At 45.0% G+C, this 27,767-nt stretch overlaps 5 protein-coding genes across 5 annotated transcripts, besides 42 other annotated features; 3 read left to right on the top strand and 2 right to left on the bottom strand.

The window, feature by feature from the left end:
• Positions 1–125: part of a mobile genetic element that runs on past the window's edge.
• Positions 1–877: part of a mobile genetic element that runs on past the window's edge.
• Positions 117–125: an inverted repeat.
• Positions 131–139: an inverted repeat.
• Positions 131–240: a mobile genetic element.
• Positions 232–240: an inverted repeat.
• Positions 878–2,745: a mobile genetic element.
• Positions 1,272–1,275: a direct repeat.
• Positions 1,276–2,744: a long terminal repeat.
• Positions 1,276–10,970: a mobile genetic element.
• Positions 2,680–2,771: a dispersed repeat.
• Positions 2,734–4,878: a mobile genetic element.
• Positions 4,809–4,826: a tandem repeat.
• Positions 4,879–7,666: a mobile genetic element.
• Positions 5,146–5,154: an inverted repeat.
• Positions 5,146–5,903: a mobile genetic element.
• Positions 5,895–5,903: an inverted repeat.
• Positions 5,895–5,904: an inverted repeat.
• Positions 5,895–6,517: a mobile genetic element.
• Positions 6,423–6,616: a mobile genetic element.
• Positions 6,441–6,613: a mobile genetic element.
• Positions 6,508–6,517: an inverted repeat.
• Positions 7,291–7,299: an inverted repeat.
• Positions 7,291–7,650: a mobile genetic element.
• Positions 7,642–7,650: an inverted repeat.
• Positions 7,864–9,105: a dispersed repeat.
• Positions 7,895–7,904: an inverted repeat.
• Positions 7,895–8,436: a mobile genetic element.
• Positions 8,427–8,436: an inverted repeat.
• Positions 9,106–11,002: a mobile genetic element.
• Positions 9,499–10,970: a long terminal repeat.
• Positions 10,970–11,416: a mobile genetic element.
• Positions 10,971–10,974: a direct repeat.
• A 768-nt stretch (positions 11,417–12,184) lies between the features above and the next one.
• Positions 12,185–14,730, bottom strand: EKO05_0008981 (uncharacterized protein; the record flags this gene model as incomplete). Its single annotated transcript, XM_038942054.2, has 3 exons — positions 12,185–13,553; positions 13,604–14,206; positions 14,252–14,730. 3 exons carry the CDS (start codon positions 14,728–14,730, stop codon positions 12,185–12,187), a joined length of 2,451 nt encoding a protein of 816 aa, XP_038795596.2.
• Positions 14,694–14,730: a tandem repeat.
• Positions 14,731–14,735: 5 nt separating this feature from the next.
• Positions 14,736–14,931: a tandem repeat.
• A 367-nt stretch (positions 14,932–15,298) lies between these two features.
• Positions 15,299–15,323: a tandem repeat.
• A 188-nt stretch (positions 15,324–15,511) lies between these two features.
• Positions 15,512–15,551: a tandem repeat.
• Positions 15,552–15,620: 69 nt separating this feature from the next.
• Positions 15,621–15,702: a tandem repeat.
• A 157-nt stretch (positions 15,703–15,859) lies between these two features.
• Positions 15,860–15,891: a tandem repeat.
• Positions 15,892–15,950: 59 nt separating this feature from the next.
• On the top strand, positions 15,951–18,837 carry EKO05_0008980 (uncharacterized protein; the record flags this gene model as incomplete). Its single annotated transcript, XM_059637438.1, has 5 exons — positions 15,951–16,088; positions 16,150–16,645; positions 16,965–17,727; positions 17,781–18,282; positions 18,334–18,837. 5 exons carry the CDS (start codon positions 15,951–15,953, stop codon positions 18,835–18,837), a joined length of 2,403 nt encoding a protein of 800 aa, XP_059493421.1.
• Positions 15,994–16,036: a tandem repeat.
• Positions 16,658–16,942: a tandem repeat.
• Positions 18,838–20,639: 1,802 nt separating the features above from the next.
• Positions 20,640–21,357, top strand: EKO05_0008979 (uncharacterized protein; the record flags this gene model as incomplete). The annotated part of the gene is made up of 2 exons (XM_038946673.2): positions 20,640–20,911; positions 21,006–21,357. 2 exons carry the CDS (start codon positions 20,640–20,642, stop codon positions 21,355–21,357), a joined length of 624 nt encoding a protein of 207 aa, XP_038795594.2.
• Positions 21,358–21,946: 589 nt separating this feature from the next.
• Positions 21,947–23,092, top strand: EKO05_0008978 (uncharacterized protein; the record flags this gene model as incomplete). Its single annotated transcript, XM_038946672.1, has 1 exon — positions 21,947–23,092. One exon carries the CDS (start codon positions 21,947–21,949, stop codon positions 23,090–23,092), a length of 1,146 nt encoding a protein of 381 aa, XP_038795593.1.
• Positions 22,557–22,591: a tandem repeat.
• Positions 23,093–25,280: 2,188 nt separating the features above from the next.
• EKO05_0008977 (uncharacterized protein) lies at positions 25,281–27,057 on the bottom strand (the record flags this gene model as incomplete). Its single annotated transcript, XM_038942069.1, has 2 exons — positions 25,281–25,688; positions 25,741–27,057. The coding sequence occupies 2 exons, from the start codon at positions 27,055–27,057 to the stop codon at positions 25,281–25,283; spliced, it is 1,725 nt and encodes a 574-aa protein (XP_038795592.1).
• Positions 27,058–27,767: the final 710 nt, after the last annotated feature.

Below are 27,767 nucleotides of genomic sequence, written 5' to 3'. Positions count from 1 at the left end.
TGTAGTAGAGGTAAAAGTACTAGATAAAGGCGTACTAAAGCTAAAAGTAGTAGAGTAGGATATATGCCTAACTAGGGACCTAACTTTAAAAATATACTAATAGTAGATATAAGCACTTACACTATAGAAGACCTAAAAACTAGTACTAATCTTTAACCTAAAAGGTATTAGGACACCCTACTTACTAAAAGAAAAAATTACTTAGGAGTAGGCAGTATTAAATACTATAATGTTTAGGTCTAGAAACTACCTTATACTAATATAAGCAGTACTAGAGTATATTCTTAATAGAGTTTAGATACTAGCCTCTTTAGCATTACTATCTAGGTTATAGTTACTTACTAAGCTAGTAATAAGTATAAGGACTATAGGCTAATTAAGTGTTTCTCTAGAAGGATTATCTCTTCCTCTAATAAGGCTATACACTAATACAAAGCTATTCCTAATAGGTAATAAATTCTCTAAGGATGTTATTAAAAGCATTAAACAAGAACACTAAAGAAACCTATTGTCTACAACACCTAATAACCTTAACTAGATAGCCTTTAAGTTAGGTGATAATAAAATAGGAAAGTAGCGCTGTATAATAGATGCAATTTATAAGCACTAATACTCTTAAGAAACGTAATTTAGCTCTATTACTTTAGTGCTAGAGAACTATTAAACTAGAGAACAATTATTAATTAGGTTAATAGAGTTTAAATTATTTTAAGACTTTATAAGCCCTAAAGTTAACTACCTATTAATATTAAACGTTTAGTCTATATAGAAAGACACATAGATTAGTAAAGACGTAATAAATAATATCTAGAATAGCGCTAAGTATAAATATACTAATAGCTAATCTATCTTTTTTCTTCTCTATATAAAGATTAGTTAACGTACTCTACGGGTAAGCGGATTAAACGGGTGAGCGGATCACTCTGCCAAGACCACACTAAACCTCCACCTTACCACGTAATGCCTTAACAACAACATTAATCTACGCCCTTAAGAGAAGCTGCGATACAGCTTGCGCTCTAGGCAATTAAACAAGACGCAACGCTTACCCTATAACGCGCTGCAGCTATATATAACACGCCTTACAGCACACTACACGCTTAATACACAGAATAACCTACACAAGCTAATTGTACGCCAGTTTAACAGATTATAGAACAGACTAAGGAGGACGTAATTACTAAGTACATCCTTAAGCTAGATGCACGAGGATTTACCCCTTAGCTGGCTGCTGTAGCTAATATAGCTAATTCTTTGCGTACTAAGCACAATATAGGCCATGTTAGCATAAACTAGCCTAACACGTTTGTTAAGCGCCGCCCTAACCTTAAAGTAAGGTTTAATTGTAAGTACGACTACAAGAGAGCCCTCTGTAAGGATCTAGAGATTATTAGGGGCTAGTTTAGGCTTGTAGCAAATGTTAAAGCTAAGTATAGCATCTAGAACAATAACACGTACAACTTTAATAAGACAGGCTTTATAATAGGCTAGATATTAACAGAAGCAGTTATTATAGGCTTAGAGCGTTAAGGACGGCTAAAGGCAGTGTAGTAGGGTAATTAAGAGTAGACAACGGTTATACAGGGCATTAATGGCATAGGGTAGGCTATTCCACCCTTTATTATCTTTAAAGGCTGTAACTACCTCTCTACCTAGTATAAAGAGGACAATCTGCCCTATAACTGGGTTATTAGAGTCTCTAAGAACGGATAGACTACTAATAAGCTTAGTCTAGACTAGTTAAAGCACTTTAATGCCTATATAAAGACGCGCACCTAAGGAGTATACTAGCTACTTCTTATTAACAGCTATAAGAGCTATAACTCCCTTAACTTCTAATAATACTATAAGGAAGTAAAGATTGTTATACTATGTATGCCTCTATACTTATCTTACCTCTTACAACTACTAGATATAGGTTGTTTTACCCCTCTAAAGAAGGTATATAGGCGCTAAGCTAAGAATCTTATACGTAACTACATTACTTATATTACTAAAACTAAGTTTCTACTATGCTTTATAGACGCCTATAAGGAGACATTTACTTCTAGCAATATCTAAAGAGGCTTCTAAGGCGCTAGAATAGTCCCCCTTAACCTAGAACGGGTTATAATAGGTCTTAATGTCCGCCTACGTACCCTACTGCTACCTACTGTAGAAGATAAGCCCTAGCAGTCCTAAACCCTAAGCACTACCCTGCAATTAGGGTCGCAATTAACGCTAGTTTAAGAGAGGATTCAAAGGTATGCAAGCAGCTTACCAACTTTAATAGTTAAGGCCTTTAAAAAGCTTACTAAAGGCGTAGCTATAGTAGCGCATAAGCTAGTGTTGGCTTAAAGGGAGATTACTAGGCTTTAAGCAGTAAATAAGGCTGCTACGCGACGTAAATCGCATAAAAGAAAGCAATTACAGCAGGAGGGAGTCCTAACAGCTAAGGAAGGCCTTTAATTAACTACTCTAACTAAGTTTAGGGCGCGTGGTGATAGTAAGAAGGCAAAGAAGCAAGTGCGCGCTAAAGGAGGGGAAGTAACCTAAAGACGCTGTAAAAAGTGCTACAATGTTAGACATAACTTACGTACATGTAAGAAGGCTGTAGAAGATGTTTCTAAATAATATTATGTACTGCACTACTGTATATAAGGCTAAAGTAGGCTAATGTAAGCTATAATAGAGTAGAGATTTAGTGTAGTCTTAGCAGAGTAATCCGCTTACCCGTTTAATCCGCTTACCTGTAGAGTACGTTAGAAGCTTCTTAAGAATCTAGAGTGTGTAAAGCTTCTAGATGTATAGGTCTAAGAGTGCTATAAGAGAGAAGAAACTTAAAAGAAGAGAGGTGCTAGTAGAAGAATAATTACCTACTACACAGTTAACCTATTATAAGTTTACTTTCCTTATTTCTAGTACACTACTAGTAAACTTAGCTTACTAGTCTATACTCTTAATACTACTATAATATATAACCTACTTATATTAATATATAAGAATAAGACTAGCTAGAGAAAGTAGAGGAGTAACCTAAAAACTAGGATTCTGTTTTAAGAGCAGCCCTGTGCACTTAACATAATAGATAGTCTACAGTTCTATTAATTCCGCCTAGTTCCTATAGTACTTAACCTTAAATAGAGTAACTTTATCTTTAGGCACCTTTCTTAACATTTTTAAGCTAAGGTAGATAGTCTAAACTAGAAGGGCACTATTATAGTCTCTGTGTTTACCTCTATATTTTAAAATAATCTAGAACTCTAGAAGATAGTATATAACTACTTTAATATATATAACTATTATACTTATATTAAGTATAGTAAAAGTAACCTAAGGTAGTATAGAATTATACACTACTCTATTATCTAACAGCTAGTAAGAGGTAATCTATAGTACTAGCTTTACTATATAGTACTCTGTTAATAAACTAACTTAATCTTCTACCTATACTACACTAAATACACTAAGCCTAGAGATTAGACGTTCTTTAAGTATATAGATTGTAACCTCTATAACACTATAGTGTTAGGTAGGAAAATAGATATAATATAAGAATTAGTATCCTTTAATAATAAGAATAAAGACAACTACACTATTACTCTAGAAGGCTTCTACAATTTAGTTCTAGAATACTTAGCCTAGTAGAAAGATAATAGAATTAAGTAATATAATAGTTATATTAAAGGGTAGGTAGATATAGTTAACTACTCTAAGTTAGTATAAGATATAGTAGGTACTAAGTAGAAGAAGTACTCTTATAAGTATAGAGACGTTAGGATCTTCTACCTAGTACTACTATATAGTTCTACTAGACTATCTATAATGTAATATTAAACTATACTTTCTTAGTACGTGCTAGTTATAGAGAATAGAGAACCTATAGAGATCTTAGAGATAGGATTATATAAGGATATTACTAGTTCTTATTAGATGCTTATACTAGGGCCCTTATTACTATTAGGTTATTTAAATAAGTATAGTAGTGCTCCCTATACTTTCTTAGCAGACATAGCGCTAAATTTCTCCTCTTAGATTTCTAAAGCTATCTATTGCTAGGCTTAGTAGAACTCTTACCTAGTCTAGCAAGAGATACTCTATATTTTTAGTCTTAATAATAAAGAGCTTATAAAACTTCTTTAGAAGAGTAGGAATAAGAACATTACTATAGTAAAGAGGCACTAGCAGTAGGTAAAGATGTCTTAGGAACACTACTTTAGGGCTAATAAAGAGTTAGGTATCTCTAATTAATTCTTCTTTACTAATAATAGAGTAGTACTAGAATATAAGAACGGATAGGAGTTATAGAACACACAGAATATATAGTAGAGTACTCTAGATAGGTTATTTAATAATCTAACTATTAAAGTAATAGTAGCTACTACCTAGATAACATACAAATTAGGTAGTGCCTTAGACTAGGGTTTATTAAGACACGTACTAGACTCTTCTACCCCTAAGCTATTAGGAGACTCTAGTTAACAACCTACTTAGGAAACTAGGGCCTTAACAAGATTGCAGAAATAGAGAGGTAGCAAAGGAAAGGAACAAGCAGAGTAATAAGGGGGGTTAGTAATTAGTTTAGAGTTTAATTTTAACTTAGTTTATTAGCTTAATAGGGCTAAACTTTTAAGAGGGGGAGGTTTATACTAGTATATATAGTAACTACCTTAGTAAGAACTAGAATACTTAGCTAGTGTACGTAATCTAGCTAGTAGAAGGGTATAAGAGGCCTTAATAGAAACTATTTAAGGCACAACACCTATAATAACAACTAGAAACACTTACTTATAGAATTAAATTACTGTATTACCTATCTCTCTAACCCTTAATAATAATAATAATAAGTATCCTTCCTAATGTGCCTACTAATAAGATGCTTTAATACTCATACTAGAATAGTATAGGCTTACTAATCTTAGATATTATATATTAGCTAGTAATGTATCTAGTCTAAGATGCGCTAGTGTAATAAATAATAGGTTACTCCTAACTATAAGGTTTTTATTACAAAATTTCTATATTTCTTCTATTCCTTAACTTCTATTCTCTTTAGAGACTTAGTTAGGACTAGTAGAGCTTAGGTAATATTTTTATTTAGTTTATTAGGTGTGTTATACCTATTACTAGGCTTATAAGTAATACTAGACTTCTATAGCTTATATTATAGCTTTAACTATATCTACTTAGAAATAGTTTATATTATAATTACTTTGTTATAGTTTATTTAAGAAGCGTTCTCTTAGTTTTTCTATTTGTAGTTATATTACTTACTTTTTAAATTATTTTATTTTAAATATACTCTCTTAAGCAATATAACTATTTTATAATATTTAGCTTATTAAATAAGGTAGTAAAGGTAGGTGTATTTAGTGCTTTTGTAGATATATCTACTAGTTATTCTTTAGTTAGTATATAGTTTAGATCTATTATTCCTTCTAGAATATTTTCTCTTATAAATAATATTATATATCTAAATACTTAGTTTTAGAGTAATATTCTAGGTTATTTACTAGTGTAATAGCCGGTTAATTATTACTAAATAGATAGAATTTCTCTTCTTTTATATTTAGAAGGTTATTAAAATCTAGTTGTTTATTAATACTTATTAAATAGGTATATTCTTTAATAGCTTCTTTTAGAGCTATGTATTCTGCTTTATAGCTACTTAGAGTAGTTAATCTTTATAGTTTACTAGACTAGCTAATAGAGGTGTTATTAAACATAAATATATATCTAGTTATACTTTTTCTAGTAGTTAAATTACTACCTTAATCAGCATCTGTATATCTAAGTAATAAGAGTGCTAATTATAATTAGAAAAATAATCTATTTCCTCTTATATAATTTAGGTATTTAAAAATCCTATTAACTACTATAAAGTATTCTTTAGTAGGGTTAGATATATGTCTTATACAGCTATATATACTAAATACTAAGTCTAGTCTAGTATAGGTAGTTAAGTATATTAAACTACCTATATATTACCAGTATAGTTTTATATCTTCTAGAGTTACTTATTCTTTATTCTTTTACAACTTAACACTAGCTTCTACTAGTGTACTAACAGGATTTAAATCTAGCTTATTATATTTTACTAGTATATCTTTAATATACTTAGTTTATTTTAAGTAAATAGATCTTCTTACTATATCTCTTATTATCTCTATCCCTAGAAAATATTTTACTTCTTCTAGATTACTTAGTTCTAGTAGCCTTACTAGATTTATTTCTAGTTTTTTAATAAGTTTAACGTTATTTTCTATTATAAGAACATTGTTTATGTAGATTATTAGATAGATATCTATCTTCTTATTTATAAAGATACCTTATTCTGTAAATATAGGCTTAAAATCTAGTTTACTTAGAATAGCTTTTAGGTATATATACTAGGCTCTAGGTACTTATTTTAATCTATAAATTACTTTATTTCATTTATAAACCTTAGTCTTATCTTCTAGAAAGCCTATAGACTGTTGTATATATATATCTACATCTATAGGTACGTATAGAAAAGCGTTTTTAAAATCTAGCTGTATTATTTCTAGATCTAGAAATACTGCTATAGATAGTAGAAGTCTTATAATCTCTATTCTTAGTGTATTTATAAAGGTTTCTAGGTAGTCTAGTCTATAGATTTAGCTAAACCCTTTAATAACCTATCTTACTTTATATTTAATAATGTTGTTATTAGAGTCTTCTTTATTCTTAAACACCTAGCGTCCCTTTAGTGCTGTTCTATTTTTAGGTAGCTTTACTAGTAACTAGGTATTTAACTCTTTTAATTAATTAAACTCTAGCTTACAAGCTTCTAGGTATTCCTTTTTATTCTCTAAATTTATTACTTTAAAGTAGGTACTTAGCTCTAAATTAGTAGTCCTAGTTATAAATACTAATTTATCTTTAGAGTTACTATAGTAGTTATTAATATTACTATTAGTTTACTCTTATTTTGTGTACTATTAGAGTTACTAAGTAGACTATCTACTCTAGTACTTTAGTTATAATTCTCGTAGGAGAACTCTTAATAACTTCTTTTATTATTACTAAGTTCTTTATTAAAGTCTATTATAATCGTATCTTAGTTTTTAATACTATTATTAAATTTGCCTTCTAGGATTATAGTATCTCTTGTTTGTATAATCCTCTTAGATATATTTTCTAAGATATAGTAATTATATTAGTAAAAACCTATAAAATTTTCTTTATTAGCTCTAGGCTCTAGCTTTATAAGGCCTATTAATTTATCCGTATAGTATGCTATAGAGCCATAAATCCTTAGATTATTAAAATTAGACATTTTATTAAAGAGCTTTTAAATAGTAATATAGATAAATAAGAGTGTAGAGTTATATTTTATATATAAACAGCCTGTTTTAACTACCTCTACCTAGTATAGAAGATCCATATTAGCATTAAATAGTAATACTCTAGTTATTTCTATAATAGTTCGATTAATTCTCTATGTTAGACTATTTTGTTCTAGTATATAGGGGCTTAAAAATTAATAAAGAATACTATTTTCAATAGTAAATCTTTTAAATAGAGAATTATTAAATTCTTTACTATTACCTAATCCTATTATCTTAATAGATGGATTAGATTGGTTTTCTACTTTTAGTTTATATTCTTTAAATATTTCTAGGGCCTCTAATTTTAATTTTAAGAGCTTAAAGTTTAGTTTCCTAGTAACACTATCTAGGAAAAAGATAATATATCTATATCCTACTTTTAAACTAGGAGTTATAGGTCTATAAATATCTATTACTACTTTTTATAGATAAATAGTTAGTTTATCTATTATAACTCTTAATTTATAATTAGTTTATTTTGCCTGTATACAGGCTACACAGTTAAAACTATAATTTTATAGTATTTTAATATTAAGTAGTTTACTTATAGTATCTATAGTTTTATATCTAGATCTATTATAATATAGTTCTAGCTTTTCTATAGTAGATTTATTAGGATCTAAGTAGAGTATATAGTTCTTATAGTTTAAATTATCTGTAGAGCTATCTTTAATAATAATCTTATTTATAAGGTCTAGTATATACATGTTATAAGCATACTTAGCTTTAATAACTAAGTTATCTCTTATTAAGATAGCTTCTTTCTTTGTAAAGTTTGCCCTAAAGTCTTTTTCTATTAATTTTTAAATAGATAAAAGGTTTACAGAGAAGCTTAGTATAAAGAGGTAATTATTTAGTATAATTTTTGTATTATTTACTATAAAGCATATCTTTCTAATAGCTATAACATTAATAGTTATATTATTACACTAGCCTAATTTAATTATTTTATCTACTAAACTACCTTCTATAAACAGTAATCTATTGTATATTAAATGCTAAGTACTTTCTAAATCTAGTATTAAGTTAGCTTTAGTTAAACTAAACTATAGGTTATTATTATAATATACCTTCTTATCTAAATCCCCTAGTATATCTAGATCTATTTAATCTAGAGATAAGAGAAATTAATCTTGTTCTTTTTTACACCTTTTTTCTGCTGAATTTTTAGCTAGATTAGGTGATTATTAAATGCAATTATAGGTATGTCTAGTTTTAAACTAATTAGGTTTCTTTTCTAGATTAAAAAACTAGCAACTACTTGTTTAATGCGTATTTACTTTGTATTTATTATAATAGCGTTACTTTATAACCTTATTTCTTTAGTATAGTTTGTGTTTTGTTTAGTATAATACTTTTTTAGTACTTGTTTAGTAACAAAATTTATTAATTAAACGAGAAAAAAGTGTTTCTATATTTATTTTATCTTAATTCTAACAAAAGCATTAAGTAATAATAGTAACAAATCCCTTCTAATTTAAAGTTAGATTGTTAAGTACATAAGCAACTACTACTTACTTAGGTAATTAAATTCCTTCTAAGCTTAAATTATTATTAAGATATTTAATTTTCCTTAGGAAATTTTTATTAAATTTATGTTCTGTAGATAGGATTTAAAGAATTCTCTTTAGAGAAGAAATTTAGCTGTAAATCCTTTAAGAGAGTATAGATTTACTAGTGTAATCTAGCAGTCTATAGTAGTAGTACACTTTTAAATTTATATACTAGAGCCTTTTTTGTAACTAGGTATAATATATACTTTTGCCTTTGTGTCTAACGTACTCTATAGGTAAGCGGATTAAACGGGTAAGCGGATTACTCTGCTAAGACCACACTAAACCTCCACCTTACCACGCAATGCCTTAACAACAACATTAATCTACGCCCTTAAGAGAAGCTGCGATATAGCTTGCGCTCTAGGTAATTAAATAAGACGTAACAATTACTATATAACGCGCTGTAGCTATATATAACGCGCCTTATAGTATACTACACGCTCGATATATAGAACAACCTATATAAGCTAATTATACGCTAGTTTAACAGATTATAGACTAGACTAAGGAGAACGTAATTACTAAGTATATCCTTAAGCTAGATGTATAAGGATTTACCTCTTAGCTAGCTGCTATAGCTAATATAGCTAATTCTTTGCGTGCTAAGCGTGATATAGGCTATATTGGCATAAACTAGCCTAACACGTTTGTTAAGCGCCGCCCTAACCTTAAAGTAAGGTTTAATCGTAAGTACGACTATAAGAGAGCCCTCTGTTAGGATCTAGAGATTATTAGGGGCTGGTTTAGGCTTATAGCGAATGTTAAAGCTAAGTATAGTATCTAGGACAATAACACGTACAACTTTAATAAGACAGGCTTTATAATAGGCTAGATATCAACAGAAGTAGTTATTACAGGCTTAGAGCGTTAAGGACGGCTAAAGGCAGTGTAGTAGGGTAATTAAGAGTAGACAACGGTTATATAGGGCATTAATGGTATAGGGTAGGCTATTCTACCCTTTATTATCTTTAAAGGCCGCAACTACCTCTCTACCTAGTATAAAGAGGACAATCTGCCCTATAACTGGGTTATTAGAGTCTCTAAGAACGGATAGACTACTAATAAGCTTAGTCTAGACTAGTTAAAGCACTTTAATGCCTATACAAAGACGCGCACCTAAGAAGTATACTAGCTACTCCTTATTAACAGCTACAAGAGCTATAACTCCCTTAACTTCTAACAATACTATAAGGAAGTAAAGATTGTTACACTGTATATACCTCTACACTTATCTTACCTCTTATAACCACTAGATATAGGTTGTTTTGCCCCTCTAAAGAAGGTATATAGGCGCTAAGCTAAGAATCTTATGCGCAACTACATTACTTATATTACTAAAACTAAGTTTCTACTATACTTTATAGACGCCTATAAGGAGACATTTACTTCTAGCAATATCTAAGGAGGCTTCTAAGGCGCTAGAATAGTCCCCCTTAACCTAGAACGGGTTATAATAGGTCTTAATGTCCGCCTACGTACCCTACCGCTACCTACTGTAGAAGATAAGCCCTAGTAGTCCTAAACCCTAAGCACTACCCTGCAATTAGGGTCGCAATTAACGCTGGTTTAAGAGAGGATTCAAAGGCATGCAAGCAGCTTACTAACTTTAATAGTTAAGGCCTTTAAAAAGCTTGCTAAAGGCGCAGCTATAGTAGCGCATAAGCTAGTGTTAGCTTAAAGGGAGATTACTAGGCTTTAAGCAGTAAATAAGGCTGCTAAGCGACGTAAATCGCATAAAAGAAAGCAATTACAGCAGGAGGGAGTCCTAACAGCTAAGAAAGGCCTTTAATTAACTACTCTAACTAAGTTTAGGGCGTATAGTAATAGTAAGAAGGTAAAGAAGTAAGTGTGCGCTAAAGGAGGGGAAGTAACCTAAAGACGCTGTAAAAAGTGCTATAATGTTAGACATAACTTACGTACATGTAAGAAGGCTGTAGAAGATGTTTCTAAATAATATTATGTACTGCACTACTGTATATAAGGCTAAAGTAGGCTAATACAAGCTATAATAGGGTAGAAATTTGGTGTAGTCTTAGCAGAGTAATCCGCTTACCCGTTTAATCCGCTTACCTGTAGAGTACGTTATAGTGTATAGGGTATTATAATTTTAATAAGTAATTATATATAGTATTTACACTTAGTAAGAGACTAAGGACTACGTAATTTACTTAGGCTTAGTATGACTTATATTATTAGTAATAAATGTAATAATAAAATTATTGTAATTAGTACTTAGTGTTATTAAAGAATCGTAACAATAGTAAGTCTATCTTACTACCACTATTATTAATAAATATAGTAAAGTAGGAACATAACACTTACGTTTTATATATAACCTAGTTTATTAAGTTTATCTTTAAAATCTTAACCTACTCTTAATCTAGACAGTCTACTCTATACTATTTATTACACCCTATCTTTTTAAGCTTTACTTATTTAATAGTCTCTACTAATCTAGATACTGTACTTATCCCTAAGAACTAATAGAATTAGTGCTTACGAACTTTGTCTAAAGTACAACTTTAAGACTACTCTACCCCTACCCCTACCCTATATGGACCCTACCTAACCTCTACCCTCTTTATTAGAAATTAGCGTAGGTAGAGGTTAGGTAGGGGTAGGGTACATCACGTAATGTACCTCTACCCTACCTAACCCCTACTCTTTTACCACTGTAGAATTAGCTATATCCTCTATATCTGTAAGCTAAGGTACTACAAGTACGGGGAAATCAAGAAGATAGAAACTAGGATGCGGGAAGGAAAAGGGATGTAAAGGCACCGAGCTGGATGTAAGTTGGGTGTGAGTCGGGGTATGACACCTTTGGGAGACAGGTGCTTTACATTGTATTTACTTGATAGCTCTACCTATCGCATAATACAACAAGGTACTATTGTGTTAACCTGTTACGCTACACTGCGTATCGCCTCTTATCCTTGAGCTGCCTATCTGAATACTTGCCCAACTGCTGCTGAAGCGACAGCGGTACCTAGCTGCACCACGCCTCCACTGCATTCGGCCGCGATGGAGACAAGCCTTGTAGCAGCGCCTAGCGCAGCGCTAGCCGGGGCCACCTCCGCAGATCTAGACTGCGTCGACGCCATGATCACTGCGGGGGTTGTCGACGGGTAGTGAGTGGCAAGTGGATCGGAGGCTGGGTGCGCTGCGAGGCCTGTCCGCTAGTCGGGTGGAAACTAGTATCATGGCTGCAGGTACCGGCACTTATTTTTCTCTGCCAGGGCGGAAATTTGCTGTTGAGCTGGGTGGCTTGACTCGTGTGCAGCTGTGCGTTGTGCTTCATCCCCAGTTGCCCTGACTGGTGCTTTGGTCCCACTGCACCGCACCGCCGTCATGGGAGCTCTCGACCCAAGAATTATCTGGCGCTTGCTGGTGCTGCACTTGCCTGCAATGTGGCCAGTGAGTATTTTCCTGCGAGTGTGCAACACCATTTTCTTGGCCCTGTCCCCCCGAGTGCTGCCGGGATAGGCCCGGTCCATAGACCATCGCTCGGCGCTTCCCATCAGTAGGCTGTGGCATGTCAGGAATCGGCTGGGGAGAAGGCGTCGTGTACATGGGATGCTGTTGCTGCCCTTGGGCGTCGTAAGAAAGTGTCCGTTGGTACGGGCTTTGGGTTGCATCGAACGGATAGGACATGGAGCCGGAAAATGGACTGGTCTGCTGTGGGAACAGAGAGGGAGGCGTCGTTGGACCGGGATACACGAGGCCAGGCGTGTGCGGCGAGACAGACGGCATAGGCACCCACTGTGGGGGATACGCGGTTGTGGGCAGCTGACGTGGTGGTGGGGACGTATGCGGCGACGTTGACTTGCGCTGATACAGCTGCGCCGAAAGAGCAGCAGACTCTCGTTGGAAGCGATCTCGCCAGTGCGTGAAACCGAAACGGAGGCCAAAGTTGGAGAGAATCTGCGTAAAGTCGTTGAGTGCATTGATGGCTCGCACGGTTGGGTCTAGAGGTGTGATTTGTCCCTCGGGCACGAGGGGTGTGGGAAACGGCGGTGGTCCGACCTGTGCAGGAGGAGCGAGCGGGTCGTCAGAGGCCACGGGCGGGGTCGTCGTCGGTAGAGGAGATGGTGGAATGGGGTTGAGGATCGCGTCCATGTTGCGTGACAGGACATCGACGAACTGTCTGCCAGTCATGTACGCTCGCATGGCATCGTGGAAGGTGACCGGCGGCCTGGTGGTGGACGAAGGCTGGTTGAGCAGCGCGAGCAGGTTGATCGAGTAGGCGATGCAATGCTCGAATATGAGTCGCTGGGCATACTCATCGATGTGGGGCATGCGCGGACTCGGCGATAAGATGTAGACGTAGCTGTAGAGCAAGTCCAGCTCGAAGTGGGACTTGACCGCTGGCGGGGTGCTTTGCGGCATGTCCTGGAACCACTCGGTCATTCTCGCGTACTGCTTCCAGATGTAAGGATAAGCGCCCTGCCACGGTTCACGTCCAGACTGGAAGAGATCCATGTACCACTCCGACTGGATCTCACGGATCCTGAAGAGGTCGAGGGCGCAGTCGAAGTTCTGCAAAAAGACGACAGCTTGGGGCGAGGCGTATCGTGGGGAGGTGGCGGCATTGTCGAACGGGAACGATACGTTGGTTGCTTCATCCGAGAAAGAGAAAGCTCTCGTCTGTACGAGTGAGGTGGAGCTGTAGACTGTGGTCAACAGGGCGATGCAGGCTGTGAGCATGTTACGTACCGATCGAGTGCGTAGACACACCAATAGACGCGCCGTCGCACCTCGAGTTTGCCACGGGCAACCGCGACGTTTCGGGAAGGGTCCTGGTGAATGCCCAGGTCGATCATGGCTCTGGAGGCTGCTCCGATGAGGGTCCAGCTGTCAAAATGGTGGGGATCCATGGTAGCGTAGATGGTGAAGAGCACGAGCGCCTGGACGTTTGTCACGTAGCCGGGATGCAGGACGTCTTCGGCGTTTTCGAGTGCAGCATTCACGTGGCCGACAGCATCTGCGTAGTGAGTGTCGCCTCGCTGTTCGGACTGCGACAAGCAGGCAATGGCCAGGACCATGCGTACGATGCATTTATCCCAAGGCGTCGCAACGTCAGTCTGGTGGTAGATGGCATCTATCGAGGCATAGAGAGCGGCTTCTTCAAAGACGGGTAGGAGTGCAAAGATGTTGTTGAGGTAGTGCTGGATCAGTGGGGTTGCCGCATACTTGGCTGGCAGTGCTTTGGTCAGGCCGGTTGGGAGGGCCTCCTTTGTGGCGGCTGACAGGATCAATCTGGCGTACGACATTTGGGTGGTGAAGCCGTAGAAGTCTCGGGCTGTGGCATTGACGGCACTATGGAGTCAGTAGGCAGTGGAGAGAGTGGGCAGCATCACTCACAGGAGACCGAAATCCGAGACGAGCTCGTCGATCTGAGAAGCTTCTTTTCGCCGTGCCGCGCGCTTGCTGATGGGTCTGGTAGGCTTGAGGGTATCGACTGAGGCTCTGCGGGGGGTGGAGGTGTCGGAGGCATCCAGCATCAAGACCGTGGACGACTTCCTCCTGTTTTTCGACTCTGAGATGGTCTTCTCGAGGCGCTCGACACGTGCCTCGAGGGTGGCGACATAACTGCGCTCCTTGCCTCGTGCAAACTGGTCGTTTGTGCTTGAGCACTCTGAAGCGCGGTTCGACTTCTCACAGGCAGTGCAGGCTGGCAGCTTGCCATCACACTTGACTTTGGCGGCTCGACAGCGCGAGCAGGCGGCGACAGGCCTGCTCACTCGAAGGAGCGGCGTCTCCAGGACCATCAGGTCGTTGGCTTGGACAGAGGGGTAAGCTTTTTTGGACATGAACATGGACATGAACATGGACATGGACATAAACCAGGGACATGGTGATGGTGAGGGTGAGGGTGATGGTAAGGGTGATAGTGAGGGTGATGGTGAGGGTGAGGGTGATGGTGATGGTGATAGTGAGGGTAAGGGTGAGGGTGAGGGTGATGGTAAGGGTGAGGGTGATGGTGAGGGTGAGGGTGATGGTAAGGGTGAGGGTGATGGTAAGGGTGAGGGTGATGGTGAGGGCAACGACTACGGCTACGGCTACACGGCAACCACGTGGAGTGTGGGGTGGGAAGCAAGACAGAGCGGAATCAAGACAGGGAGAGGGGTGGTGGAAATGCGATACAAGGGAGCAGGCCGTGGCTGGCCTATACGAGAGGCAAGTAAGTGACTTACCTGGTCGGTGGTGCGCACGTTGGGGGAATGGCGTGGGAGGCTGCAAGGCGCAAGGCAGGGCTTGACGCCTTTTCTTTCAGCGGTACTGGCAGCGTGGTGGGTGGTTTGGGTGGTGTTGAGCAAGGACGGGTGGCGCTTGCAAGGTTGGCGGTTTGGCGGTTTGGCGGTTGAATGTGCAGGGTGGAGTGGGGAGTGGAGTGGTGGGCGGGGGCGTCTGGACCTGGACCTGGACCTGGACCCTGACAGTCCGAGGACGAGTGCCTGATGGCTGACAGGAGAGGAGCGCAGAGGGCGCCTTGGCGGCAACAGCCCAGTCGAGACTCGACTCTCGCCCTGTCACCGATTGTCAGAGCCAGATCCGCGCCGGCAGCGAGCCTGTTCGCTGCCGTCGTGGCTGATTGGCGCGCCAGACGTCTGCGCACATTCAGACTAGCGACTGGCGCGCTGCCACTCCGACTGGCTGCTGGACGGGAGGGGGTGGGGGTAGCCACAACACCGCAGGCTCGGTGCCTCAGGGCGCGGTGTCGCAGGCCCACCTCTGCGCTGCACTGCACTGCTCTGCTCTGCGCTGCACTGCTCTGCCTGCTCTGCCTGCTCTGCCTGCTCTGCCTCCTCTGCACACCCGCGCCCGCGCCCACGCCCACGCCCACGTCCCCGCCCTCTGCACACCCGCGCCCGCGCCCACGCCCACGTCCCCGCCCTCGCCTGCGCCCGCGCCCGCGCCCTTGTTGCTGTTCCTCTTGTCATAGACGGGCGCGTCCCTCTCCCCAGCCCAGACGCAGACGCCGACGCCGACGCCGACGCCGAGCCAGGACTCGCAGACCAGCCCTACGTCGCCCCTCAGGCCTGAGGTGACCGCGCCAGCCATGGACGCCGCCAACGCGGCCATGGTGAAGACGGAAGACGCCGACGGCGCACACGGCGCACACGGCGCACACGGCACACTCGGCGCGCAGGGCAGCCGGATTGCGCACACGCTGACGGCATGCTGCCGGTGCAGGACGGTGAGCTGCGGTCCAGCGAGCGAGACAACAAGACACGGCGACTGACTGGGCCCCATGGCAGCGCAAGACTCGATGCGACCCCGGCCTCCCTCGATGCGGCCCCTGCGAGCGCACCAACTCCCACTGCGAGTACTACGACCCCACAAAGGCCCGCAAGATCCCCCGCAACTACGTCGTCCACCTGCAGCACCGCGTCCGCGACCTCGAGAAGCAGCTGGCCCTCCTCGACCGCGACGACGTCGAGCCCGATGCCGAGGACGTCATGCGCGGCGCCGCCGCCGTCCGCGTCCAGGACACGGACGAGTCCAAGTTCCTCGGGCCCTCGAGCGGCATCACCATCACCCGCCTGGTCATGCAGCTGGCCAAGCAGTTCACAGAGTCCCACACCATCTCCGAGATTGTGCCCCACGCCCGCCAAAAGTCCATCAAGGCCACCTTTGACCAGGAGGACGAGCGCCCCACCTCCAAGGTCTACCCCTTGGTCAGTGATGTCGCCGCCGAGGAGCTGCCCAACCGCGACCTCACCAACCTGCTCGTCGAGCTGTTCTACTGCAAAGGCACGTGCTCTGATCCATTCATTCATTCATTCAATCATTCATTCATTCATTCATTCATCTATTCATTCATTCATTCATCCATCCATTCATTCATTCATTCATTCATCCATCCATTCATTCATTCATCCATCCATCCATCTATCCATCCATCCATTCATTCATTCATCCATCCATCCATCCATCCATCCATCCATCCATCCATCCATCCATCCATCCATCCATCCATCCATCCATCCATCCATCCATCCATCCATCCACTCACCCCTCATTCATTCATTCATTCATTCATTCATCCATGGCCCTACTAACACCCCCCCAGTCCACCCCATGTACCCCATCTTCCACGAGCCCACCTTCACCCAGGATGTCCAGGACGTCTACAACGGCTCCACCGACCCCTACCAGAACTACTGCCTCCGCATGGTCATCGCAATCAGCCTGCAGAAAATGGACACCCACTACGCCGGTCTCGCCGACAGCTACTACCTCGCCGCCCTCAAGTACTTCGAGGCTGCCATCAAGCCCATGAACCTCAAGACGCTGCAATGCTTTGGCCTGGTCGCCGGATATTCTCTGCTCACCCCCACGAGAACCGCCGTCTACTACATCATCGGCCTCGGCATGCGTCTCTGCCAAGCGCTGGGGCTGCACGAGGAGAAGACGGTCACCCGCGGTCCCGGCGGCCGGCCCGCCGACCCGCTCGAGGTCGACATGCGTCGCCGCCTGTTCTGGAGCTTGCTCACCATGGACTATGGCCTCTCGCACAGCCTGGGAAGACCAGCCCACTTTGCTGCCAGACGCGAACACATCGACGTCAACTTTGCCGAGCTCGTCGACGACGTATACATCTCCAGGGAGCGCATCAGCCCTGCCCCACAGGCCTCGCTCAAGAAATGGATCGGTATCCACTTCTACAAGATGCGGCTCTTGCAGCTGGAAATCCGCAAGAAACTATACCAACGAAAGACAGACGAGCCGCAAGATGACCAGCACCCCTGGTTTGCAGAGATGCAGAACAAGATCGAGGCCTGGCGAGACACAAGCCCCGACATGGACGGCGGATCCGGCCTGAACAAAGTCTGGTACGCATGCCATGCCGCTTCGCTCCATCACACGTTTGCTAAGCGGTCTCTAGGTTCATCGGGCGATACAACACCATGGTAGTATTCATCTATCGACCCTCACCCCAGGTACCCAGGCCCTCGCTGCAAGCTGCCCTACGCTGTTACGATGCCTGTCAGTACAACATTCACATGAGCAAGAGGCAGATCGACATGAAGCTGGTCGATGTCACCTGGATCTTCGTGCAGTCCATCTTCATGTGCATCAACACCATGCTCTGGACCTTGTCCTACGAGAAGGTGCGTCGTTTGCACAGCCGAGAGGAGGTAGAGGGTCATCTGAGCGTGGCCATGGAGTCGATCAAACTCGCCTCGGACAGGTGGCCTGGTGTCGCGTCGGCCATGGAACTGTACCACAACCTCATCGAGGCCTGCATGGAGATCTTCAACAAGGACGGCGATGTGCCCATCACGGCCAACTCGCCGTCAGACTGCGCCTCGGTCGTCTCAGGTAGCATTGTGGATGGCATCAACAGATCTCGGACAACGAGCCCTGCGACAGCGTCCACCGCATCGGTGAGCACGCCCTCGGACAACCTACCGCCGTTCGGCTATTTACCAACCCAGGAACAGCAGCAGCTATTCGGCCACGAACATGTGCGAGCCAACTCGTCCCACTTGGCAACCTCACCATCAAGCCAGCACGCATCCTTGCACCCACCTCAGCAGACTCCACACTATGCAGACCCTAGCCCCAAGACATCGATGGACGCCAGCGTTCCCATCTTCAGCTACCCACCTACCACGCAATTCTCGTCCCTCCCAACGACATTCGCCGAGCTGCCGCAATGGAACCCAACCTTCTCCATCTCCCAGCAAGACCCATACAACACGGCGACTATGCCCCTTACTTCGCCGCTCTACAATGAGTACTATGCTGCGAACCAAGGGTACCAGATGGCCGACTACCTCAACCCAGGCTGGAGTCAGGAGGCGAGAGCGAACGGCCTGAATCAGCAGCAACAGATGCAGCTCATGCACGACTTCGAGATGAACGAAACGAGCAAGATCGAGGAGATGATCCACCAAAGCCACCAGCTCTTCCTACCGCCGCAATTACAGACGTTCTGAAAAGACACGGCAAACGCTCCGCGGAGCTTTGCGACCCATGGACAAACACAGCCCGCAACGAAGCTCGACCGACGAAGCGGCCAGGCGACTTCCGACGCAATCAGCTGTTTCCCAAAACATCCACCCGTCAGCCTAGTGCTGCAGATCTCCTTACCAATCGGGTCATCTCCGTTCGGAGCCTGTCCCGTTTCGGCCATGGAGCACCGAAATCGCGCTGTGCCTGACTCGAGTCAAGACGTTTGTCGCTTAGCCTGCTAGCCTGGCCTACCCCACGTTGCGGTCTGGCTTCACAGTTGGGCACCTCCTCGTCATCATGTCCGCAATCGGACAGCGTCGCGTGGCTGGTTCGGAATTGAATTTTCCCCCCAGATGCCGATGCACACGTTGCGCGGAAAACGTCCGCGTGTGGGGAAACGAATGTCGGCAGATGCAAAGCCCTGGACATGCGCGTGCAGCTCGTCAGAATCCACCGTTGTAATTAATGCACAATCACACTCAACCCTCTCTACTCTTCCTACTTGTAATCTTGTCTATCACCTTGCATGCTTGCATTCATCTCTCTTCTTGTGGTACTAATCCTGATCTAGCTACTCGAATGATGGTCATGTCACTAACATTTACATATAGAGAAGTAAATCCTGGTGAATGAAAAGCTTTTGCGAAGTCTTGAGAGTAGATAGGTCGCTCGTATAAACTTATCATTACAGACCAAGTATAAGAGAATAACTCTTTTTAGTTTCTTGAATTATAGTATTTATTCTTTACTTTACCCCTTTGCGCTTATCCCTCTTCTAGTAGCACTCCCTCTGCTCTAGCCGTCGTCGCAACCATTGATTGCCCAACCTTGCGCTACTCAAGATGAAAATCTAGTTGCGCTTCTCTGCTCTAGCCGTTGTTGCAACCATTGATTGCCCAACCTTGCGCTACTCAAGATGAAAATCTAGTTGCGCTTCTCTGCTCTAGCCGTTGTTGCAACCATTGATTGCCCAACCTTGCGCTACTCAAGATGAAATCCTAGTTGCGCTTCTTAGAGGCTGGAAGTTGCTACACCTCTGCTTTAGAATGATTGAACTGTTGTCGTTGTTTGATGACAAGGCTGCGTGTGTTGGTCTACCGCTCGTAGGGTCTACTCTATTGTTAGGACAGCTGCACGTGTTTTAGTGGTGTTGTAACCTTGAGGCTAGCCGTGCGACGATGTTGGTTGGTGGGGGTTGCTGTTTGTGTTTTACTTTCACTTGGGGTTGCGGGTGGGAATAAGGTCAAGTGTGAGGTGATTCGTCGCTGATCAATATCGTCCCCATGACCTGCGCTCTTCGCATCTGCTACACTACTTGAATCACAGGGAAACAGAGATGGTCACTCGGTGGATGTCAAATTCTGAGTTTCTTACACTTGACAGCTTGTTGTAGAGCACCTATTATTCAAATGGTGTTGTGATACGGTGTTGCCTTCCTGCTGGTACGGATGCTTCAGGGACGTACACTCGATGTTCTGTTGAGTATTGCCTCGCTCGGTACATGCGCTAAAATCGCGCTTCAACTCTATTCCAACCATCACTCCGACCGTCTCTCTACCCATGACTTTACCCTTGCGCTCGACGTGCACATCAAACTCTCCATGCTCGTTGCATGTTCTAGTAGCTACGAAGTCGTCGTACCCACGACTTCGCGTGTGTTTCTAGACTTCCACACGTGTAGTCGCCCAGCTGAAACTGCTTGCGTACGACTGGTGCATGCTAAGCTTCAGCAAGCCTGCGGAACGGGCCTGCGAACAGCAAGTTTCAACACTGTTTCGACGGAACAATGTGTCGCCGGAGAGACTGCCATGTGCTTTCGAAATATTCTTCTCTTTCTCCGTCTGACCTCTTCTGGGAAAACACCTGTTCTTGTAGGGTTGAATTCACAATGCAACTGTGGCTGGTCTCACTTCTCTTCATCGTTGGCTGTGCGTGCGCGTTACCGACGGTGACACCACGGCAGATGCAGGGCAACAGCTCCTGCGATGTGTGGAAGATCACTAAGTTGATTGGAGGTATAGAGGAGAACATGTTCATCCAAAAACAGGAAATGCAGGGGCAAGTCAACGCACATCACTCTTGCGTCTCAATAGAACCTACAGCTCAAGCAATTATAATGCAAGTGTTGTAAACCTCTACTAATGCATCTCAGGCTTCAAACCCTCCAATACCTAAGCACCGCGACAGGCTCAATCAAAGCGCCCGCCAACGGCACACAATCCGATTTTCAACTCAACCAGATTGACCTCGCTGCTACTCTGCAAAAAGCCATCGCGGTACGAGAAAACAACCAGAGACTGGCCGATGACCTCGCTAGTCCAAGCGCAAGGGGACTGGCAGTCGTCGCGCAATCACAGGTCGCCGTGATGATCGACATGATGAATTTGAAAGGGGGTGGCGAGAGCGATTCGAAGATGTTGGAGGGACTGGTGGGGAGAGTAAAGGATGCGATGGCGCAGAATAGGGAGAATCTGAAAATGGCGGATGGAGGGTGTCGGAGGTGATTGGTGTGCGCCACTGGCCGACACCTTTATGGCAAGGTGAAAGTATCTCTTTTGTTCAATCCATATGACGATTCACCACCGGTTTCGATTGAATGCTTGCTATTTATTGTGCCAGGCTCTCAATGATACAGCAGCTTAGCCGGTCTCTTGGCAATGGTACTTCCTTGCCCACCTCTGTCGATCGAAAAGGTCAAGAAGGTTGTTTCCTGTCTTCAAGCTTCTCGGTTTCCGTTCTTTCTTTCCCGTCACCACCACTCTCTGTACCATTTGGTGTGCTGCGCCGACGCCTTCTGTTTCTCGTCCTAGTGATGCTCGTCTCTTAAGTCACTCCTCCGACTCTCAGCAAGCTCGGCTCTCACGTTCATTCGTCGAAACATCGCCAGAACTTGCTTCCCGCACACTGCGCGATTTTACTCTAGTTACGCGCAGTCATCGCCTTAAGCACATCACGTTTCCACCCTTCACTTCACTTCGACTTGGCTTTTGGATCTGCCACACTTCCTATCAACCAGCAATCGTCCGACGCGTAACGCACAAACTTTCGCAACTTATCAGTCATTCAATCACATTCAACTAAAACCAAGCTACGATGGAATGCCGCGGTCGACTGACACACGAGCGCCTCTGCAACAGCTTCGAGAGACTTCATGGCGCGATCGATGCCCAGTTTCCAGATCGCAAGGATCGTAACCGCGCCCTGGATCTTCGGCGAGTCATCGAAGATGCGCTCACATCTGCTCGTGCTGCCATGAGCAGCGCTAAGCTTGTGTCTCCCATTCAGCTGAAGCGCGACGTTGAGGCGCGGATTGTGGAGGTTCATGAGCGATACAACGAGACTGATGAGCGAGAGGGGCATGTCACAGGTCCTGCAATGAATGGTGTCAAGAGTGAAGATATGCATCCATCCGCACTCGAAAGCTTCTTTGCGTCGCAAAACCACACTACACAGGAGCCTGCCGCACCCAGTCGTTCCTTACTTAGCCCAGATAGCGGCAAAGAGAACACAACTCCCCCAACAGCAGTGACACAACAGCTTCTCAGCAAGAAGCCATCAGCCGTAAAGAAAACCACAATAGCCAAGCGCACCGCCAGCAAGAAGCCCTCTTCCACCATTACCGGCGTCAAGAAACACATATCCACCCGCCGCACCCACAACACCACCAAACCCTTACCCTCCACAACCCCATCACAACCCAAAACCGACGAAGCCGACCGCCGCGCCGCCGCCGCCGCCCTTGTCGGCCTCTCTGACCGAAGCCAACTCTACGCCATCGGTGCCACGCCAACTCCAACTGCCAGCACGCCATCGCCCAGGGCAACAAAACGCGCACACCCCGTCTACCAAAAGGAGGAAGATGTCTCACCTGTGAGCGGTTTTCACACCGGCATGTCTGCGCCGGCGTCGAAGCGACACATTCCGCCGGTTGAACACGCGCCGGTTCCGCGTCTCGATAGGGGTATGACGGTGCAGCGAGCTTTTTTGTCGGGAGTCGAGTACGCTGTTCACTGCTTCGCTTCACACCCTTCTTCCGACGTAGACGTCGTGGCTGGGCTTCCGCTGTTTGTAGGCCAGGCACTTGGGATGGTGAGGGGTGCTGATGTAGGAGATTTGAATGTGCGGAGCGGTGATGGAGAGGACGGTGGTAAGGTAGTGCGGGACTCAGTGGGTGGGTTTGCAAGTGTGAGGAGCAGCGGTGGTCAGGCAGGAGGGAAGGGCTTCTGGGATGTTATTTGATGGGTGGGTACGAGAAGGCGATCCTGGACGATACGGCGATGTGGGGCTCGAACGCGGCGGTCATGGGGTGGTAGTGGGGCAATTGGTACTGTTTGTTCATCAGTATAGATCTCTGCCTTTGAGTTCTTGTGTGCGTGGAGCAGGCACGGCGCTGCACGAGTCGGATTTGAATATGAAGAGAGACGGGCGATACTCGTTTTGTTTTTAGATATCTGGATGCATCCGAGCATTCACCAAGAAAAGACAACGACAATCCAACAACGCGACAGTCACGCGCTGCAATCACCAGCTCTAGCACATACACACGTACACACACAGACGCAAAGAAGAGAAAAATCTCATCCAGTTTCCCAAGAAATCTCTCCTCGCAGTATCGTACCCTCTACCACGTCACTCTCCATCTCAACACGGATCCGCACCAAGCCAACTCCACACATCTCCCCGCACTACCAAGTCCCCACCTCAACACAGCAAACAGCAGCTTCCGCCCTTTCCTCTAGCCAGCGCTTCATCGAACCGCAAACAACCCACGGCCACCGCGCCCGCAGCCCTCGCCCGGAAGACTCAGCGACACCCCAAAGCCCTGTATCGTAACCCCAATACCACCTCACTACACCCCCGATACATCCATCCCTGCACATACGAAAGCGACACCCGCAATCCCGTGACACAAAGAGACACCAAACATCCTTCGCAGCTCGTCACGCGCTTGGAAACCTGGTATACACCCTAGACTGTGCTAGAGACTCTACATCCGCTGTAGCATTTGACGAGATAAAACGGCACTTTTGCTCGTTGAACGAGAGCTGTATTATAGGGAGTGCACAGCTGACGTGACGGTTTGCAGGTTGTGAAATTCGTTGGGTGGTGGGTGGGTCGTGGTGCTTGGGAGACACGTGCAATGACGGATAAATTGGTTGTGTGAACGCTGTGCGTTGTGTGCGTTGTGAAAGACGGGGAGGCGATGGAGATATGGGGATGTGAAGCCCCAGCCCAGCATTATAAACACAGTGGTAGGGAGGGAAGGTTTGGCTGCGAGAGGTGGGGCGGGGAAGGAGAGTGTATGTTGGAGTTCGTTCTTAAATAAAAGACGAAGAGAGACATGGTTTGAGTAGATGTATATACACAATCAAGTATTATTCGCACTTTTATACAATATTGTCGAGGCTGGCCGCTTTATTGCAGGTTTGCAGTCGATCGTAGTGGCGCGAACAGTCAGGACGAAGTTTATTCTGGATCAGATAAGCGCGGATCACGCAATGGTGAGCGGCTATGGAATATTCTCACGGGCGAGAGAGGCAGGAAATAAGCTGAAGGGTTGGATATGCCGTGGATGTACCCAAGCACTTTGATAACAATGGCAATTGTATATCAGTTATGTACAGCGATGGCGATAGCTCCCTCTGTCAGAGCGGGTTTTGATAGCACGGTATCTTTACTGTGGTGCTCGTCAAAGTTCTAGCGATTCGCCGCTCAAAGGCCCGTAATATAAAAAGGTCTAGGCTAATCACCTAGCTCCATCAGCTTGTGTATTGTGGGGTGAGCCAATGATAGAGCTTCCCTACTCAGAGTGGGAGAATGACTGGAACTTCAGGGGGTGAGTGGCATTGCAGTAACGCCAACAGGTGATGCACCCACTCCGGAGCATTGATTCATCAACTCATGAAGCTGGGTCCTTAGCGTCCGTGTGCCAAACCGAGTGTCAAGCATATATCGGTTCGGCGATGTTGTGCGATGATAGCATGGCACCAAAACATGGGTGTCCAACGCCGAGATCGCTCATCCAAGGCTTGTATGCGTGTTCACGAGTCCAAATTCATGGTGTGAAGCAGAAACGACCAAAGTCAAGCGCAAGCTCGCTACAGCTTGGTTTCGATGGTAGCCTTCTGGCGAACCCGCTAAGATGATATCTGATATCCTCGGAGCTGGTATCGTGGCGTTACGAGGGTGGTCTTGAGATGCATTCTCTTGTGCTGATCGATGGTGTAATGCAACGTACTACTGCGGACGTCGAGCGTACACAAGACTTCTGGATACAGTTTGACGCAAAAGCTATTGGCGTGGGCACGTGGCTTTGGAGCAAGACCTCTTGAGCCATTCACATGGCGCTTGTGCTACTTGGATATCCAGGTTCACACGGAAACTTGAGAACCTTGGTTGTGGAGAGAATGATTGGACGTCAAGCCCTTCAGTAGTTACCATCCATGCTCATACTCGATGGAAACGTAGGCGACTGACCGCCCAAGTTGGCGCCTGCAGGAAAGGCAGATGAAAGCGGCGTGGCTGGAGGGTAGGATGAACGATGACTGGAGGGCGCAGACATGGATCGTTCACCGTGCCACTCGTCCTTTTCTTCTTCCGGGGAAGACAACTCGAGCAGTTTCTGCGGCGAACCGACCGACATGCCCAACTGCGTCAGCTTGTCCTGGAGGATATTGATGACCGCGGGGTTTCCGCCTCGGAAGGAGGAAAGTACTTGCGAAAGGGAGTGGATGAGATCTCGTGGGCCGATGCCGAAATGCGATTCGTGATTCATAACGGGCATGATTATCATAACGTCTGCCAGAGAGTTGGCGACGTCGAATATCTTCGACTCCTGCGCAGTCATTAGCAGCGACGCTTACGCATGACTAAGACTATGTGCATACCATGCCGGGACCGTGCGCCTCCACGCTCTGCTTGGACAGACTGCTGAGATTGCTGAGAACGTTCTGAGCCACCTGCGCTGGGAATGAGAAAGAAAATTCGTTGTCGTTATTCATGCTGCTTAGGTTGGTAACGTTTAATGCATGCTGCCATAGAAATATTCGCATCCACTGCTGTGTCATGGAGATGTCAGCCCGTTGCAACTCATTTTCAAGGCTGAGCGGAGCCTCGTCGCTACTGAGCTGCTGCTGAGCTAGAGCAAGCGCTCCTCGAGCCGTGGAGGGATCCGCTGTAATGGTGATATCCAGAATGTTGAACAAGCGGCACAGCTGCACGAAAGCAGGTGTCACTGAGCCGTCATTGAGGTTCTCCAATGGCGGCAAATCCGGGGCTCGTTTCAACATTGTCGGTACATCGTGCTGGATCGAGTGTGCCCTTTCGGTGATGAAGAGAAGCCAGTACAACCTTAGATGTTGCTGCACCTGCTCGATCCTCATGAACTCGTAGCACGAAGCTTTGTGCAGACCGAGAATGTGTGCTTTCGTGATTGCTTCCCCAAGATAGACCGTTGATGCGTTCATGCGACCGACATTGGCAGCGTGAACATGTAAGAAAAAGCTGCCCAGAATCGAGAAAATGGTGATGTGTTCCAGGTGGTCTGATTCGACGCGCGTGCGTTTAGCCTCCGCCTCGAACGCACCACTCGATACACGGTAATGGCCCTCGACGGGACTATTCGGCTCAGCATCAATGGAGAACTGGCTCACAATGGCGGCAGAAATAGCCGTTGCAAGGGCATAAGCTTCCACATCATCTGGATGAGTGAGGAGACGTGCAGTCAAAGCTTCGGCATCAACAACAGGCCAGATTCCATACCCGCGCGACTGATACACGTCCAGATACTGTGAGATACAGGATGTTGATATCCGTTGGGGCTCCTTTTGCGATATCGGGAATACAGGGCTCATTGAGTCAGGCCATCCCATTTGTTCGGCCTCAACATCGCTAATGGGTGGCAGTTGTTCGACGTAGGGGTACTCAGTTGAACTCGGACTCCCAAGATCAAAGCTTGCCTCGCTGTTACTCCTGGAACCTCCTTCTTGACTGCTCTTGCTACGCTCCTGCAGCCTTCTGATAGCTGCCTCTGTGGTCCGACGCGGTCCTTTGGGGCCGGATTTCCCATGCGTCTTGAGATACGTGCAGTCCCAACTTGCGGCCTCGCACCGAGAACATGGTTGGTTGCCGTCGCAGCGCACCTTCCTGACAGAGCAAGGATCGCAAGCTCGCCGCGTGCCTTTGCGGGGCGCAGTACCACTCATCTTCGTAGCCCAGCGACCCAGATTCGCGTGACGTAACAGGAAGTGCTCGCGAGGCACCAGGACCCCTCCTTAGTTCGTCATAGCAGCGCGCCCGTAGGCCCGTCGCCTCCGCAGGAGTCCAAGAACGTGGGCCGACGCAGGTACGCCGGAAAGATGCGTCGGTAGAAGGGATTGGATAGGAACGTCGAATGAGTCAGCCACGTCAGTGTTCTGTTCCTGCCCAGAGGTGTTGTGCGAAAGACTTGCAGCTGACGTTAAAAACAGAAAGGTGGAGATGCGGCTACTTTTCGGTCAATCCTATCCTGTTCGAGCGCATCGGCCTAAGCGAATCAGCGCACCTCGGACTGAATGGCCGTCGCCCCCCAGCGCCTGGCAGGCGTGACAAGAATCAAAGATGTTGGGCGATGCGTCTACCACAGGGCCTTCTGGTTCCTCCATTTCAATCGGGATCTCTGCCTCTTGTGGGAGACCATGTTCGAGGTGGAAAACGCAAGCGACTGGGATGATTTGATCTGCGTCAAACGGTGGCTCTTGAGGCTTGCAAGCCTCGATGTGGGGTTCGCGGCGGCTTCGCCCCAGGACAGGGCTGCTGGTAGGGCGTAGATGGTTCTGTCAATGCCGCAACGCGGGGACCATGTCAGATGCTCATCGACCCTATCGCACTCGCGCAGTCTCGTTCAATCTGGCTGTGTGTTCAGCACCGGCATTTG

This window comes from Ascochyta rabiei, chromosome 16, assembly GCF_004011695.2.
Source record: "Ascochyta rabiei chromosome 16, complete sequence".
Classification (NCBI taxonomy): domain Eukaryota; kingdom Fungi; phylum Ascomycota; class Dothideomycetes; order Pleosporales; family Didymellaceae; genus Ascochyta; species Ascochyta rabiei.
This window is presented reverse-complemented; position numbering and strand designations above follow the sequence as displayed.